The 16,863-nt window shown below is 44.5% G+C and overlaps 1 protein-coding gene across 1 annotated transcript in view; it reads right to left on the bottom strand.

Moving 5' to 3' along the window:
- The window catches only part of ATXN7 (ataxin 7), an 89,803-nt gene extending 73,098 nt beyond the window's left edge, over positions 1 to 16,705 (bottom strand). The window contains exon 1 of the mRNA XM_077760253.1: positions 16,642 to 16,705. Within this exon, the coding sequence (XP_077616379.1) occupies positions 16,642 to 16,660 (19 nt within the window). The 5' untranslated portion in view covers positions 16,661 to 16,705. The remainder of the gene's footprint in view (positions 1 to 16,641) is intronic.
- Positions 16,706 to 16,863: the final 158 nt, after the last annotated feature.

Below are 16,863 nucleotides of genomic sequence, written 5' to 3'. Positions count from 1 at the left end.
AGTTGGAACTTCCACTATACACTCCATTGACTCCAGCTTTAAGGGCTGACCTCTTCTCGACCCCTGTTTCACTTTAATCCCTTAGTGGTTCTTTGAAAGAGGCTGCTCCACTCTCCCATGCCCCATATGGTACTCTGGCGGCCATATTTAACAAAATCAATGCACACACTCTCCCTATGTCTCCACAGAAGCAGTGACCTGCTTGGTGTCTTAAACGTTGGTACAAAAATCCTTAAGTAATAGGGGTAGGTTAGAAGCCACCTCCAATTTTACAGTATGAGATTTGCAAAAGATCAGGTGGCTGCTCTACTCCGGCTCCTCTCTTCATTTGGCAGTGCCCAGATACAGACATAATTATGGCCACGGCCTTCCAGGGACCTGTGGAGGGGCTGCACACAAAGGGATCTTATTACGAGATATTTTCATCTCAGCGAATAAGAACTTGAGTGATGATGCCAAACCGACCGCTTGCAAGACATATTCCCAACTCACTCCCTAATCACCTTCTCATAAAACTGACAGCACTGAACATTTCCTGGGCATTGGGGAATAAAAATAAAAACCTGTTATCTTTTAAAATGGAAGAAAAAGTTGCCTCTTTACAGGGGCTGCTAAATTCTACCAAAATCCAACATTAAAGTCTGACCCCTCAAAGTAATGAGCAGTATTTGAAAACTGTTAAAATGTACATGAAGATCTATTTCTCCTGTAGAAAGGAGAGAGAGAGGAAGACAGAAAGAAAGGAGAATGAAAGAAAGAGTGAAAGAAAGAAAAACTATGTCCAGTTTAGTCATAACCATTTCAAAACCGGAGATTCCTGTCAAAGGCTACCGAGCGGGAACTTCCCAGGTCTCAATCACCTTACAGCGACAGCAGGCAGCGTGAACCCACCGGGTGCAGAGCAAAGACACAAAGCTGGGGCTGGCTCGGCAGCCAGCAAGAGGAGGCCGACCGGGCCTTCAAGAAAACTCCCACATGCCTGTGCCAGTCGTGCTGCACGTAGGCAAGACCACAGTAATGTGACATGACCGAAGCAGAGGAAACATTTGGTGGAAAATTTGTTGTTGTTGTAACCTATTTCTCTTTTGGGAAGCGCCACCAACAAGACCAGCAGAGATGGGAAAACGAGAGAGAGAGATCCGATCAATCAGTTCAGCTACTTAATAGAAACCAGAAAATGGTTTGGTGAATAAGGTGGTAAAATTTAGTGAGTCTAATTAAACAAAAATTTTTTTTACGGTTTTATTTATTTCTGAGAGAAAGAGAGAGAGACAGCATGAGCAGGGGAGGGTCAGAGAGAGAGGGAGACAGAATCCAAAGCAAGCTCCAGGCTCTGGGCTAGCTGTCAACACAGAGCCCGACGTGGGGCTCGAACCCACGAACCGTGACATCATGACCTGAGCCGAAGTTGGACGCTTAACCAACTGAGCCACCCAGGTGCCCCAAATCTAATTTTTTAAAGGAAGACTCCTGGGGAATCTCCGGATTACAAGTATCTTTGTGCATTATTATAAAAGACTGTATTAGCTGTGTTTATTTATCTGCCCAGATAAAGACACTGTCCTGGGGCATGTGGGTGGCTCAGTCCGTGAAGCATCTGACTTTCGCCTCAGGTCAGGAGCTCACATTTCATGGGTTCAGGCCCCATATTGGGCTCTCAGCTCATGATCTCACAGTTTGGGGGTTTGAGCCCCCCATCAGTGCAGAGCCCTCTTCGCATCATCTCTTTTACTGCCCCTCCCCCATTCACACTCTCTTAAAAAATAAACATTAAAAAAAAGATACTGTCCTAAAAGGTTACTATGCATACTATGCATGCCACTTCCTTGTTATATTAAGAAATGTCTAAATTATTTTTTCCTGTCTCAGTTAACAAACTATTAGGATTTACTTTGAGTTAACCATTTCTCCACTGTGCATTTTAGAAATTATGTTTACTATGATTTTATTATTTTTGTAAAGTTTATTTTCAAGACAGAGAGAGAGAGAGACAGAGCATGAGTGGGGGAGTGGCAGAGAGAAGGGGAGACACAGAATCTGAAGCAGGCTCCAGGCTCTGAGTTGTCAGCACAGAGCCCGGCGCGGGGCTCGAACTCATGAACCGTGAGATCATGACCTGAGCCAAAGTTGGATGCTCAACCAACTGAGCCACCCAGGCGCCCCTACTACGGATTTTAAATGAATCCCTGCATGGCTTGACAGACAGACAGAACAGACACACACACACCACACACTCTACCCCACCATCCCCAACATTTTAAGTCCAAAGTTCTCAGACAGTACACCCATTCTCTCACCAGAACTTCACTGCTGCTGCCAGTCCCTGAAACACCAACCAAGCCACTTCCTTGATCTTAAACAGCTCTCTGGAGGGTGCACAGATACTTTGTCTACCAATAAATGAAAGCCAATTCCTAGCGTCTCCTCATAAAGGACTGCTCAACAAGCAGAAATGAGCCACTGCTAACAGCAGCAAATCAGGGAAACATCTGGCTTTGGAGTCAGCCAGACCAGAAATCCCAGCTTTGCCACTTATAAGCTATGTGGTTTGGGGCAAGTCAATTTTCCTGAGCTTCAGTTTTTTCATCCTTAAAATGGGGATAATGTAAGTACCTGCTCTGCAGTACTCTGTAAAGAGTAAGTGAAGCAATCCATGTGCAGTGCCTGGCTCACAGAAGTGGTCAAATAATATTACTGCTATTACTCACTACAATGTATTGGCTAAGATGCTTAATTTTTCAAGTTCTAAGATTCTTCTCTTTTTAAATTAAAAAAAATGTTTTAATGTTTATTTATTTTTGAGAGAGAGACAGACCATGAGTGGGGGCAGGGGCAGAAAGAAAGGGAGACACAGAATCCATTAAGAGGCTCCAGGCTCTGAGCTGTCAGCACAGAGCCCAACACAGAGCTTGAACTCATGAACCTCAAAATCATGACCTGAGCTAAAGTCAGGTGCTTAACCAACGGAACCAACCAGGTGCCCCTAAAATTCTTTTTGTTTTAAAAAAATATATACAGATTTTGAAGTTTATTTCTTTTCAAAGATAGGGAGTGAGCGGGAGAGGGGCAGAGAGAGAGAGAGGAAGAGAGAGAATCCCAAGCAGACTCTGCACTGTCAGCCCAGAGCCTGACCACGGGATCAAACTCATGAACCATGACATCATGACCTGAGCCGAAATCAAGAGTTGGACACTTAACTGACTGAGCCACCCAGGTGCACACCGCCCCCCAACAAATTCTTCTTAAAGGCATTTTCCCAGTGTTCAGTAAAGCATATATAGCTATCAGGATTTCATAATTCTTAAATGTCATTAATTGAAATCCTGTATTTAAGGAGCTGTTTCATTTCAGGATTATTATAATGAAGAAAAAAAGATCTCTGTGAAATTCCTACAAACACTTAGGTGGCACTTGATGAATACTAGTGCTTACCAACTTGAGTAATCTATCTGGATGGTTTGGTTTTTAAACAATAAAAAAATTAGTTGTTTTGTTACCCTCGCATAACTATCTCTTTAATGAGAAGACTATGATTCATGGAGAGATTGTAAACTCACACAACAGATTATTTTCAGCAACAGCCAACAGCTTTTGGGAAAACATCTACCAAACACACAAGATCTTTTAAAGAAACAGCCATTGCAGCTGCCAGTTAACAATGGAAAGCTCCTCAGACAGGAGGCGAAGGAAGATAAGAAGAAGAAAAAGTGTAGAACATAAAATCCACAGTAAACTTCAAGCCTGTCCCTAGTACAGTGGTTCATCACAGGAGACAGAAAAAGGCCTAGAAACAGGAAGAAAGGGAAGGAAGAAAATAAATTTCCTATTTAGAGGCCAAAAAGAGCACAGAGTTTATCTTGGGAAAGAAACCCCCGATGATGTAATAGAGGGATTCGGGCACACTGTCATTTATTCCTACAAGACCAGTTATTCCAAAACCAAAACCATGTCTCTCTTCACAGCATGCTGTTACTCAACCAAAAAGAGGGTGCTAGAACAATGGAAGCAAAGATGAACAAGGGTCTAGCAAGCTTTATAACCAAGAATGGAATGAACTGTTCCTGCAGTGAACACCACCACACCGCCCCAGCAAGAGGCCAAAGAATATGATTAGCAGGTGGTCTACACCGCTTTCCCCTCCAGGAAGACACCACTCTGGCAAATTTAGCCAAGCCATGTAAAAATGTGTCATGAGAACTCCGTGTACCCAGTATTTTGAACCCAAATCTAACAGTAATGTCACATTTTAGCAAGAGGGGTAGCTTGCTTTGCATCATCACAATATACTAATGGACAGTTCGTGCTAAGGGCTCCAAAGGGATAGTGACATGGAGGAGTCCGCTTAGGAAGGTGGGCCCTAAGCTAAGGAAGGTGTGGGGCCGGAGAGGGAAGCAGTAGCCCAGGCACAGGGAAAGCAGAGGCATGCGTTCAGAAGTGGGCAAGAGCCAGAGTGTGTGAAGAACTAGAAGGAGGCTAGCAGGCCCAAGGCACCGTAGGCAAAGGGGAAAATGGGAAGGTGAGGAGGCTGAACAGCCTGGCAGAAGCCAGACCAAGCAGGGCCCGGACGCCACAGTAAAACGATCTGAATTTTCACTGGGCTTCAAAGCCCTGTGGCAGCTGCCTCCCCAACTCCCCCCAGGCCCTCAGTGCATGACTTCTGCACTCCTGCCCCACGTCCCCAGCCAGCTGGGGCCCCTGCCTTTCTGGCAACCCCCTCCGGTCCTCTCACATCGGGGCCTCTGGGCCTGCTGTTCCTTCTGCCTCGTCCATGACACCCAGATGGCTCGTGCCTTCATATCCTCCAGCTCCTCACCCTCTTTTAAACGGTACCTTTCCACACTTCCTCTTTCTCCAGAACACTCATCACCACCAGTTGTCGTGGTTGTGACCTGTCTTCGTCACAAGAACAGAAGCTCTGTGAGGGCAGTTCTGGAACATCTGTTTTTTCTGAAAATGAGAACAGTATCTACACAAAGTAGGTACTCAGTAAATACAGGCTGACTAAATGGATGAACACCAACAAAAAGTAACCATCCAAGGGTTTTACCAGAAAGAAACAACCCACTTTAGACTTTAAAATTGTATTTTAAAGCCTCACTTCCTCAGTGTCTCGTTACCCAAACACCTGAGGATTTCACGTGAGGGAGGCAGAGGCCAGCTCCATGCCCCTCTGGCCTGCAACTTCTACTCTGGCCCCCGCCAGTTCAGTCCACACAGAGCTACCACGCTGTTCTCTGGACACCCACCCCTGGGGTGACTGGCCTCCTGCTGCAGCTCCGTGTCCTGCCCTCCAGGACCCCCCTCCCAGGGCTGCAGCCGAGTTCCAGCTTCTTCACAGAGAGGTCCCCACCTCAGAAGTAGCTCCCACACCAGGCTGGCTAACTTCTCCATCAAGGATTAACAAGAGCTCCAACTCTTCCTTTCATCTCCTCCAGGAAGCCTTCCTTAACTAACCCCCACTTTCCCACCAACTCACCCTGTCCTCCATGCCACGTTATTGAGATTCCTGATTATTCTGGGCTTACCTTCTCACCATCCAAGGCCTTGCGGGCCTTGCTAGGAATCTGGATTTCTTCTAAGTGCACTGGGAAGCCTCCAGAGGATACAGAACTGTCAGTTTACTTGGCTATCCACCCTCCTCCACCCCATCAAGATACTCTGAATAACGGGGAGACATAATTCTTCCTAGCCACTCCCAACAGATGATCTCCTAACTTCGCTCTTCCAGGAAAGAACTAATTTCCGTAGGCTTCCCCAATTCCACATCTCTACCAGCAACTGGCTGGTAGAGCCAGTTTTTCAGAACACCAGAATAAAGTCTCATTCTATCCAAAGCTGACCAGTCTACCTGGGCACTGATCCCATCCCCTTTTTCTCATCTCAGAGTATTACCCTTGTAATTATCTATTTTCTCACATGCACTCAACTACCCCCCACTCCAGGATATTTCCAGTGGCAGATCAACATGCCCTAATATTACCCAGAATAAATAAAACAAAATGGAATAAAATAACCCTTCCCTATTCCCCTTTATCCACACTCCTGTCCTTATACTGCCACATCTCTTCATTCTCTTTCAGAGCAAAACCCTTTGGAGATCTGTGCACATTAGTCCTCTCCATTTCATCAGCGCTGGTCCTCATAGCCCTCCCCTCCCAGCCTCCCCCAGCCCCTCCCCCGGGCCCCTCCACTGAGGCATTGGCCTCTCCACTCTCCTGATTAAGGTCATTAACGACCCCGACACTGCTAAAACCAAAGATCAGTTCCCCAGCCCGGCTTTACCTCACACAGCATCTGACACAGGCAATCACTCCTCACTTCAGGTGTTTCCGTTCTGGAATTCTCTACCAACCACACTCACCTGGATTCCCCTCCCACCTCAGAGAGATTCCTCCCTCCTCCTGCAGCTTCCTCCTCACCCCACCACCTCAAGGAGGACTGCTGGCCATCTTCTACTCTCTGTTGACGCTCGCACTTTGGAGGAGCACACCCTGCCCCACAGCCTTCCATGGTCTCTGTACACAGGCGACACGGATGCTCACAACGCCACCAGCCCAGGCTGTCCCGTCAGGCTCGGCTGCGTACTCTGCAGCTGCATGTGAAGGCTAAGTACCTCACACATACTGTGGCCGAAACCTGAGCCCCTTGACCAAGTCTCCACTCTCCACCACGCCTCACCACTCAGCTGCTAATCCTTACTTTTCTCCCTCATCCACATCCAATTCTTTGTGAAGTCGTGTCAAACCCACCTCCAAACCATATCCTGGACAAGACACCCTACCACTCACTGCCAGCACTACCTCTCGAACCTAGCTGCTTGGTCGCCACACCCTTCCCTCAAAACACTTCGTGTACAAGAGCTGATGGTTTTCGCGCCTCACAAATCAGGCCCTTCCCCTCAGTAGGCTCCCGTTACACTTAGGATAAACCCCAATCCTAATCTTGGCCTTTGTGATCTGACCTTTGTAAGCCTCATTTCCCTCCACTCTTCTCCCCTCCTATCTCAGAGGCTCTGTAATTGCTTTTGCCATCTGCATGGAATATCCCTGCCCCCATCCCAGATGATCCAGTGACGACTTCTTTCACACCATTTAGATCTCGGCTACAATGCTAAATTCTCAGAAAAGCCTTCCTTGGTCATGTTGGCTAGAACCCTCCTCCCTGCAACATCATTAGCTTACTGCACAGCACTGTGTCCTTGAATGTTTGTGTATTTGCTGTGTCTCCCTTTGGCAGAGGGCAGGGGCTCCTTCTGACTTGTGTCACTCTATCCCCAGCACCCATCAGAGAACCTGGCACTTAGTGGGTAACTCCGCAAATATCTGCTGACCGACTGCCTGACTGGGGGTTAGGGCTGTGCCTTCCTACCTTGTTTGCAGCTGTACCTTCAGACTTCAGGCCAGCAAAAGGCACAGATAAAGTGGCTACCAAATGTCTGTGGGAGAAAAGCTAAAGGAACAAAGGCAAAACAGCCAGAGGATTCTCAGGGCAGGAATCATGCTGGACCAAATACTCTGGGGCCTGCCAAAAGACAAGGTCTGGACCTTGTCAGGAAATAAAATGACCAGGCTAGCAGGTCTGAGTCCTGCCTGAAGTGTCCAAAGCAGTAACATGCCTATCCTTAATCAAGTATGAATCATCCTAAATCCAAGTCCTGTAACTGAAGATTTAAAACTGGCTAGGGGTGCTGGGGTGGCTCAGTCAGTAAAGCGTCCATCCAACTTTGGCTCAGGTGATGGTCTCATGGCATGTAAGTTTGAGCCCCGCCTCAGGCCCTGTGCTGACAGCTCAGAGCCTGGAGCCTGCATTCGATCGTGTGTCCCTCTCTTAATCTACCCCTCCCCCGTTCGTGCTTTGTCTCTCTCTCTCAAGAATAAAACGTTAAAAATAAATAAATAAAATAAAATTGGCTAGCATGGGATTACAGAGAATGACGGTTTTCATGTTCCGTATTTCATTAGTAAAATCTTTACAATGAATATGTATTAACTTCTATCATAATGATGATTTTTTTTCCATTAAAACACATCTGCCCATACAGCTTCCAAAGAGAACAAGGTAAGTTAAATGAAGAACTGCTTCCAGTTAGAATGGAAATTTCCAAGAATTGACAAGGCAATTTTCTAAATTCCCTCACCAGGCAGAAACCCCCTTGTGATTACCCCTCCCCCGCCACACACACCATCATATAAATAGGAGCCTCAGTTTTCCCATCCCTTTCACAAGTGAGTGAAGAGGACTTGGTCTACTTGGTTACACTTTACCTTTCTTGCTCAGAAAAAAGAGGTTTGCAGAACACTCTAAGAAGCTATCTCAAAGACCAAGTTCAGGCTCCCAGAAGAGGAGCAGCACCTCTCTGCACAAGCAGGAGAGAGTAAATGACCACACTGGGCTTCTCTCTGCAAGTCAAAGAGAGAGATGTCTAAAGGAAGAAACAAGAAATGTCAATCCCCACTTCTCATTTTCACTGGAGCTCCGGTTCATTTCCTATAGTCGGCCCTCCCGAGCATGCGAGGTTTCCTCTCACCGCCAACATACCGCCTGCCGAAGGAAAAGGGCCATCTCCCTCCCTGCTGCTCTCTTGACAGTCCTGCGGGAGCACCTGATTAGAGGCATGCTCAGGACGCTGCCTTTTCATTACTGATGAAATTAACAGAATCGGCAATCAACATGTATTGAACAGTTACTCTGTAGGCCAGCGTACAAAGTGCTGAAACAGCACTACACCGTTTAATCCTCCCAACCACTATGCGGCACTACTGCTATTCCCATTTTACAGTCAGTCAACCGACACTCTGCAAAGCTATGTAATTTTCCTCAAGTAACTCACCAGCGACAGCTGAGATCTGAGCCTCGGTCTGAAACACTCCAGTCAGTAGTTCCCACCACTGCCTCGAAAGTGGTCTGTTTTCAACCTACCACATGGAGGTTGGAGCTTTCCTGCCTAACTCCAAAAAATAGCACACAGAAGCAAGGTTGCATGGTAGACACTTTAAGAAGCTGATTTAAAGCAGTGCTTCTCAAATGCCAAAATAATGATCTCCAACAAGTCCACAAAGAAATAAGAAAAATTAGGATAATGCATTGTCTTACTTAAACTTTCTTCAAACTTAAAATAACTGTCCTTTATTCCAAAACAATGGTGCTCGTACTTTTATAACGGTAAGAACTATATGTGTCTAATTATATACATATTTCAAAATGCTACCAACACTATCATTGGTCCCCAATTTATTTAGGAAACTTTCTGGTATGAAACATAAAAGCCTGGAACCACTGGTTAAAAGCATTTTTTTTTTCTTTTTCCCCCTACTGCATTACTGGAGTCCAAGATTGTGGAAAACATCAGTATAACCCGGGAGGGAAATACTCGGTTTTAAGACTGTGGATGTAACTGAGCATAACCTATGACTTTTGCGTGCCATAAGTTTACACAGAACAGAAAAAGCATTTCATGTTAGCAGGCTCTTTATTACAAAGAGGAACAAGAACACTTCATCTAGTTTTATGTTGAGTGCCTGAAATGCAAAAATCATTCTTTTCCTTCTTTTGCTCATTTATAATAATCCCTGCTGTACAAGATGAATATAAATGTAATCCTCTGCCTTTCTCTCAAAAGTACAGTAACTCCAACTGTTAAGTCTACTACAGGCTTCTTCTGCTCCTTAGAACTTCAATCAAAAAATACTTTAATGATCAGAGGGGCACATTTATTAAAAATACTGCCATAAACTTTGAATATCAATGTGATTAAAAGCAATCTTGCACTGAAATGCTATTTAAATAGTGAAATTTCACTTCTTTTTTGAAGGATTTTTTTCTAATGGCACAAATCCCAGATGATTGTGTTTTCTATCTGCTACAACCTTAGCTTTCATTTCATTTTTTTTTTAAAGCCAATTACTTCTCATGCAAACCACACACACTTCCCCTCCGCCCCCCCAAGAAAAGATTTTTATAAAAGAACCGCTAAACACAACATACAGACTGCTGTAAGGCACAGCAAGGAAAAGGATCTGGTATCTTTAGAATAAATGTGGGGGTGGGAGCAGGAAAGTTCAGTTTTTCTAGCTGAGGATAAAAAAAACAAAGGTCAGGAGCAACCTGCTCAAGCTCATGAGAAGCAGGCTAGCGACCTGGAACGGGCTGAGCATGGCAATGGGTCAAGCATGTGGGCTGTGGAGTTGGGCAAATCTGGATTAGCGTCTCTTATGAGCATCATGATCTTACTGAGGTACCTCATTTCTCCGAGCCTCAGTTTCCTCATCTGTACAAGGGGGAAATGGGAATATCAAGCCCACAGGAGTGCTCACAAGATTACAGAACGTAAACCGTGTGCTGGCACAGAATACACGTTCTCACCAAACTTGAGCTGTCCACACATAGAGCGGTACACTGAGATGTGGCATTGAGAAAGCAGGATACCCTTATAAGAAATGAGGCCACAGAACATGTAGGTCACACGCAAGAACGATGCATAAATTTCTCCCAAAGTTAGAGTTCACAAGAAACAAAACTCTAACTTGGGTAAAGCTCGAGTACCCCACTTGCCACACGGAATGCGCATGGTCTCCGTTTTAACAACAAAGCCTCGAGGGTTGAGAACTTCAGCATGGACTGCACCGCGTGTTACACTCTTCAGCAAGTACGAAATCTTACAAGTGTGAGATACAAAGATGCCACACATCCCCCTTCATCAATCAAAATGCAGACCCGGATTCCTGGTGAAGCTGCTTCTAATTCCCAATGTGACCTCCAACGGGGCTTCAGCTTCTCCAAGCAAAATGTAAAGGCAGACACTGAAGAATGTGAGTCAGGTACCCTTTTGAAAACCCCATGAACGTTGTCTTCTTTCTCCAATGGGGCTAACAGAAGCCTAGCACCATCCTCACAGTTTAAGGCTCTCGAAAGCTGAGACGATGACAGCTCTGCTGATGCTCTGAATTGGAACTGCCCTGAAACAGACATATACCCTAGAGAAGTGGCAGCGAATGACAAAGGACAAGGACCTCATCCTTCTTACACAAAAACTCATGTGCATTCTTACATCTTCCTTCTGACCCAACACGTTTCTTCAATACTGGATAAACGTTTGGTTTGAGAATAACGATTTTTACCATTTTGAAGATTCTCCCCTTCAAAACGTAAAGCTTGAGGAGTACCAGAACTCACATTCTGGAGAATGAGTTTCCCTTTGTTAACCAAGGAACCTATTAGAACAAGAATTGACATACTTTTTCTGTTGAGAGCCAAACAGTAAGTCGTGGGCTTGGCGGACTGTATGGCTTCCGTCACACCTACTCTACTCTGCTGTTACTTGTATGGAGAAAGCCACCTTGGACCATCAGTAAATGAATGGCTGTAGCTATGTTCCAATGAAACTTAACTATGGACTCTAACATCTGAATCTCCTATTTTGTCCCAGATCATGAAAATAATTACTTTCTTCTGAGTTTTTACTTCAGTGATTCAACAACATAGAAACCATTCTCAGCTCGGCTGCTGGCAGGCTTCGGCCTACAGGCGGCCATCTGCACTGAAAGAGCTCCGGAACCAGAACGGAACTGCTCGGCGGCAGGGTCCCGCTAGGTCTGCAGGGGCTCTTTCACTCCGGAGTGTACAGAGTTTAGACAGTTTCATACATCAACTGTCAGACAACTGCCCATTGTCACTGCAGCCCTAGCTCTCATCCACGAAGCATCAAGGGTGGGTCACCTGCAACTCTTTAGAAGTGTATGCAGATGATTCTGATACAGTGAACTTGGATCTCACAGATTCCTGTCTAAGGCTCAGTTTCGATCTCTGCTTGAGATGTAGGCAGAATGCAAACACTGCCACCTGCAGAACCCTCACACACCTGTGGAAGAGACCAGAAACGGCAGCCTGGCTTACCTCCAAAGAAGGTACAGCACACATAAAGGCTCCAACTTGCAGGAGACAAGCTGAAGTCCATGCAAGCAGAAAAAAAGAAAACCAAAAGAAATGATATGCTGTCTAGGACATGCTTTAAAATAATTCAGTGTGGGGTAGAGCTGAAACAACTCACTAGTTGTTTAAGCTGTATGATGGATACAAGGAGGCGCATTAAAACTCTTTCTGTATCTTTTGTAGATTTCAAATCATCCGTAAGAAAAAGTTGGAGTAAAAAACATGAAAGAAACCCTACAGAAAAACAGAAATGTTCTTCACTTCAGGAAGAGGATTTTATGCTTATAATGCAGTTACTTTAACAGTATTTCACACAGATACCTATTTGTTTTCAGTTAACTGACTAGGACCATTTTCTTCCCTAGGCAAGAAAAATTTAGTATTGATATGTTGACTCAGTCTGTGTTGATTAAGGCTACCCCCTCCCTAGTTGGTCTTTTCTTTCAATCTAGCTGCTTATAGATGCCAACCAACCTCTTTTTCATCTTGCCCTAGGCTCAATTATGTCATTGTTATTATGACAGGGAAATCACCTGTCGTCAAGTGTGGCTATCACTCTGGGTCGCCATCCTACTCCTAAATATCACAGATAAGAGAGGCAGTGTCCTGTCTGCACTTTCTGGAAAGTGTAAATGGAGTGCTAAACTCAGGACAAAGCAACAGGAAGTGCTGAAAGACAGCCTCTGGCCTTCCTCAGGGCCATAGAGCATACCTCCCACAGAACAGGTACCTCTGGGGGCAGAGGCCCTGGAGTCACAGTGGAAAATCAGGTCATTTGACCTCTTCATCCTTGAGAGACTCAGTTCAATTTTTCTAGGTAGTCCAATTAATACCTTTTTGGCAGCAAATATTTACTGAGCATAAATGGTGCAGAAGATGAATAAACCTCCATCAACAATGCTCCTGTCCTCTGGGAGCTGACATTCTAATGAAAAGAACCACCACGTAATAAATACTTTCAAATGGTGACAGTAATTTTTTTTTAATCTGTCAAGTAATCAAGGCACTTAACGTTTTCATTTTTTAAGGCTCCCTATATGTTCAGGCACTAATATGGAAAGTTTAATCAGTTACTCATACCAATTAATTTCATCTAAAAATAATTTTGTTAGATGCAGAATTTCACGAGTTACCTTTGGAAAAAAGGGTAATTTGTCTTCAAGTTTAATCATGTGAACAAAGCCAAAATGTATTATCCATCTTTTTCCACTCAGATCAACTGTGTAATCAACTAATATTACAAATTACAAAAAACAAAAAGCAATAACAATGTGAAGGTGAAAATGGAAAACAAGCTGACCTCTAAAAGATAACTGAAATTTTATCCTAACATTTGCCTACCTATGCTAATTAGGAAGAAAAGGGATGATATATTAGCTGACCCACAACTAATCTCACTTCCATCTAAATCAATAGTTCTAGGGGCACCTGGGTGGCTCAGTCGGTTAAGCGTCCGGCTTCAGCTCAGGTCATGATCTCACTGTTCGTGGGTTCAAGCCCCATGTTGGGCTCTGTGCTGACAGCTAGCTCAGAGCCTAGAGGCTGCTTCTGATTCTGTGTCTCCCTCCCCTACTCACACTGCTTTTCTCTCTCTCTCTCTCTCTCAAAAGTAAATAAAACATTTAAAAAATAAATAAATAATTCTAACCTCTCCCATAACATTAACTCTTGGGCAGTCTTACCATGAGCGAACTGGCCAAACTAAGCTACAGGAGAAAAAAGGACAAATATCACGGCTTATCGGATTTGAATTTTGGGGGTCGAGATATATGAAGGGTCTTTGAGAATTCAAGAGACGCTGGAGACATTACTAGAAAGTAAACATACAGGGGCGCCTAGGTGGCTCAGTCAGTTAAGTGTACAACTTCGGCTCAGGTCACGATCTCACGGTTTGTGAGTTTTAGCCCCACATCAGGCTCTGTGCTGACAGCAAAAAGCCTGGAGCCTGTTTCATATTCTGTATCTCTCTGTTTCTCTCTCTGTTTCTCTCTCTCTCTCTCTGTTCCTCCCTGGCTCTCACTGTCTCTCTTTCAAATATAAATAAACACTAAAAAAAAGAAAAACTTAAAAAGAAAGTAGACACACATAGCTTAGCCTACAATTTCAGTGAAACTATGACTGCCCTATAGCCCATTCAAGTCCCAGACTATAATCCCCTGACCTAGATAAATACTAAATTCAGAAATCAAGTCTAAGATTATCAGCAGTTTAAGGGGTTCAAAGAATCAGTTTGCACGGAGTCATTTTCGGTATGTTATCTAAGTTAATTTCTACTCCTACCACCTTGGGAAGCAGGTATTATCATCTCCTTTTACAAAGAGGGAAAGCCAGATTCTGAGAGGTAAAATAACAAGTGCAAGGTCAAACAACTTGCTCTCACACCCAGGCTTTTAACCCCTAAGTCCACAATCATAAACTAACTGGATGAGCACTCAACAAGTGTGGTCCATATTCTGAGACATCTTCCAAGATGGGCAGTTTCTGATTCTTCGTGCTTCAATCATGAGATCAATTTATCTACATTTAACCTCCTTGCTGAGAGGAATTAGCACAGATTTAGTTCCACAACACCTTTTCTTGGTAGGCAATAATCTTAACTACAGACAAACAATAATAATTTTTGATAATTTTAAAATGTATTTTCATTTTGTAAGCATCCCAACATGAGCTGTGAGACAGACAAAGCCTCCTGCACAGTGCTGAACAGCTTCATGCCTGAATTTTGCAACTGTTCAGAAAATCCACAAAGTCACAAATGGATCAGGAATCGACTGAATTAAAAAACTTCCATCTCTATTCAAAAACAGTCAGGCAGGACTTCAGCCATCCTGGCCCCTTTGGCATCCTCTGAATGGTTGGAGCAGCTTTTAAAAACCAGCACCTCTAATCATCACTAATAATTTGATAGGTCAGAAGCATACACAACCAAATCTATGACCCTTTTTGCCTCAAGAAGGTAGTTTAAAGGTCTTAGATCCTCAGAGTAAATAAAACCTGTTGATGAATATGTCCCAGCAGAAAATAATAAATATGGCAAAAACTGGGTTCAGCCACTAAATTTGGTTGGGTCTCAGTCTAGACCAAGTTGCCCAGTGAAACACTAATACACTTACTCATCCTCTATTGGGGAATTACCAATAATTAGCACGCTGTTTTCACACAGATTTAGAAACCCTTTATGGGAAATGTATCCACACCCAAAGAATAAAAACTAAGAACAGGAATGGGTCAGGTCCCCTAATGCTCTATTCCAACTGCTTCCTAGGAGAGTTGCCACCTAGTGATTTTAATTTTTTAAGCCCAGGCGGACTGCCAACTCAACACTAAAACCGGACTAACAACTGATTTTTCCTATTGCAACATCGCCAGCAAGTCCTGTGCTTTCCCTCTCTTTCCTTTGCTCTCAAACAGCGATTCTCATTTTCAAAATCAACTAATTTGCTCTATAATCTGTTCCAATTGGAAGCTCTCACTGAGCTGCCACTGGTATTACTCTTCTCAGAGCCAAGAGGCCAACAAGAGGCCAGTTCAAAAAACCAAAACAGCAAACGTGAGAAAAAGAGAGGCTCTAAAAACAAGAAGTAAATACGGAGGCAGTAACAATGGGCTACCTCTGGACTTTAAAACATTCAGCTCACCAAAGTTCTACCTATTCTTGGGCCCTGGATAGTAACTATGCCAAAGTAAATGGCTGCATATAGGCAAAGAAATTGCATTGGGGAATATAAACTCAGGATTTTGGATACGAAACCTCATGTAAGGTCTTGTCCTTACTACCACTGAAAGAACAACTTCAAGTGAACCTAAAGTTCACTGGCCTCCAAAAGTCCTTTCTGACAGCAGTGTGTGCAAACCTGGCACAGGCCTTAGATAGCAAAGTTGACTCTTCAAAGAAAAATAAAATCTAGGGGGGAAAAAAAAGTCTGACAGTCCCTAGATACCTGACCTTTCATTTCATTTGGAGACACACCTTTAGCTACAAACATTGCTTTAAGTGTCCTTCTCTAAGTATCGGTTTTATTAAAAACTGACCAATAATTAGGCACTGGTTCCACTAACTATGGACACTAAAGGCTTGTTTCACGATATGAAATTCCGGCCTTTTTTCCACCCTCATCTTGGCCACACACACACACACACACACACACACACACACACACAGTCTGACCAACTGGCTCCTCAGTGGTGATGATCCTTCTGTAGCACCCTAAACGTTGCAGCTTAAATCTCATAGAAATAAGGCTGCACAGATAAACTGTTATCTTTCCTTAAGTTTGAAATCAATTTTGATTGCCAGCAGAAAATTTCTGGTGGCAAGATTTCCTTCCCAGAGCCGCCTAAAGCATTCGTGGAAATGCTTTCCAAAGCGATTAATTCCCATCTCCACTTGTGTTTTTCAGTAAGAGGGTCCGACCAGAAGGGATCTGGGTTCAACTCACTGCCGGTCCCCAAAGCTTATCATAGAGCAACGCAGCTCAGGCTGCACCACACCAAGGCCGCCATCGAAGGGTTCCGGGACGCTTCCCATTACAGGAAGACCTAGAAACCAGGATTTTCCAATCATTCCTCTCTCCCCCTTCTTCCTCCTCAGGCAGCAGCATCCTCGCGCAGGGTAAGGCGTGGGTAACGTAGGATAAAGTTCCCCACCCTAATACAGCTGGCAAGGAAACTTCCTCAGGGCTTGCAAAAACTCCAATGGGGGGCTGGACTCACCTTCGCGACAGAGCCCCATGACTTCGCGGTTTTTCCCAAACTCCTTGAAACTTTCGTCCAATTCCGTCCCTAGGAGATACACACACACAGGAGGAGGGGAGAGGCAGATCAGTGGCCGGGAGTGTGACGCACGCTCACGCACGCAAGGAGTAGTTGCGGGCACCTCCGTGTACCCCAACCGAGCGATAGCATCTCTGACCCCCGAGGGGGCGGGTCAGAGGG

This window comes from Crocuta crocuta, unplaced genomic scaffold (genome assembly GCF_008692635.1).
Source record: "Crocuta crocuta isolate KB4526 unplaced genomic scaffold, BGI_CrCroc_1.0 scaffold213, whole genome shotgun sequence".
NCBI classification, from domain to species: domain Eukaryota; kingdom Metazoa; phylum Chordata; class Mammalia; order Carnivora; family Hyaenidae; genus Crocuta; species Crocuta crocuta.
This window is presented reverse-complemented; position numbering and strand designations above follow the sequence as displayed.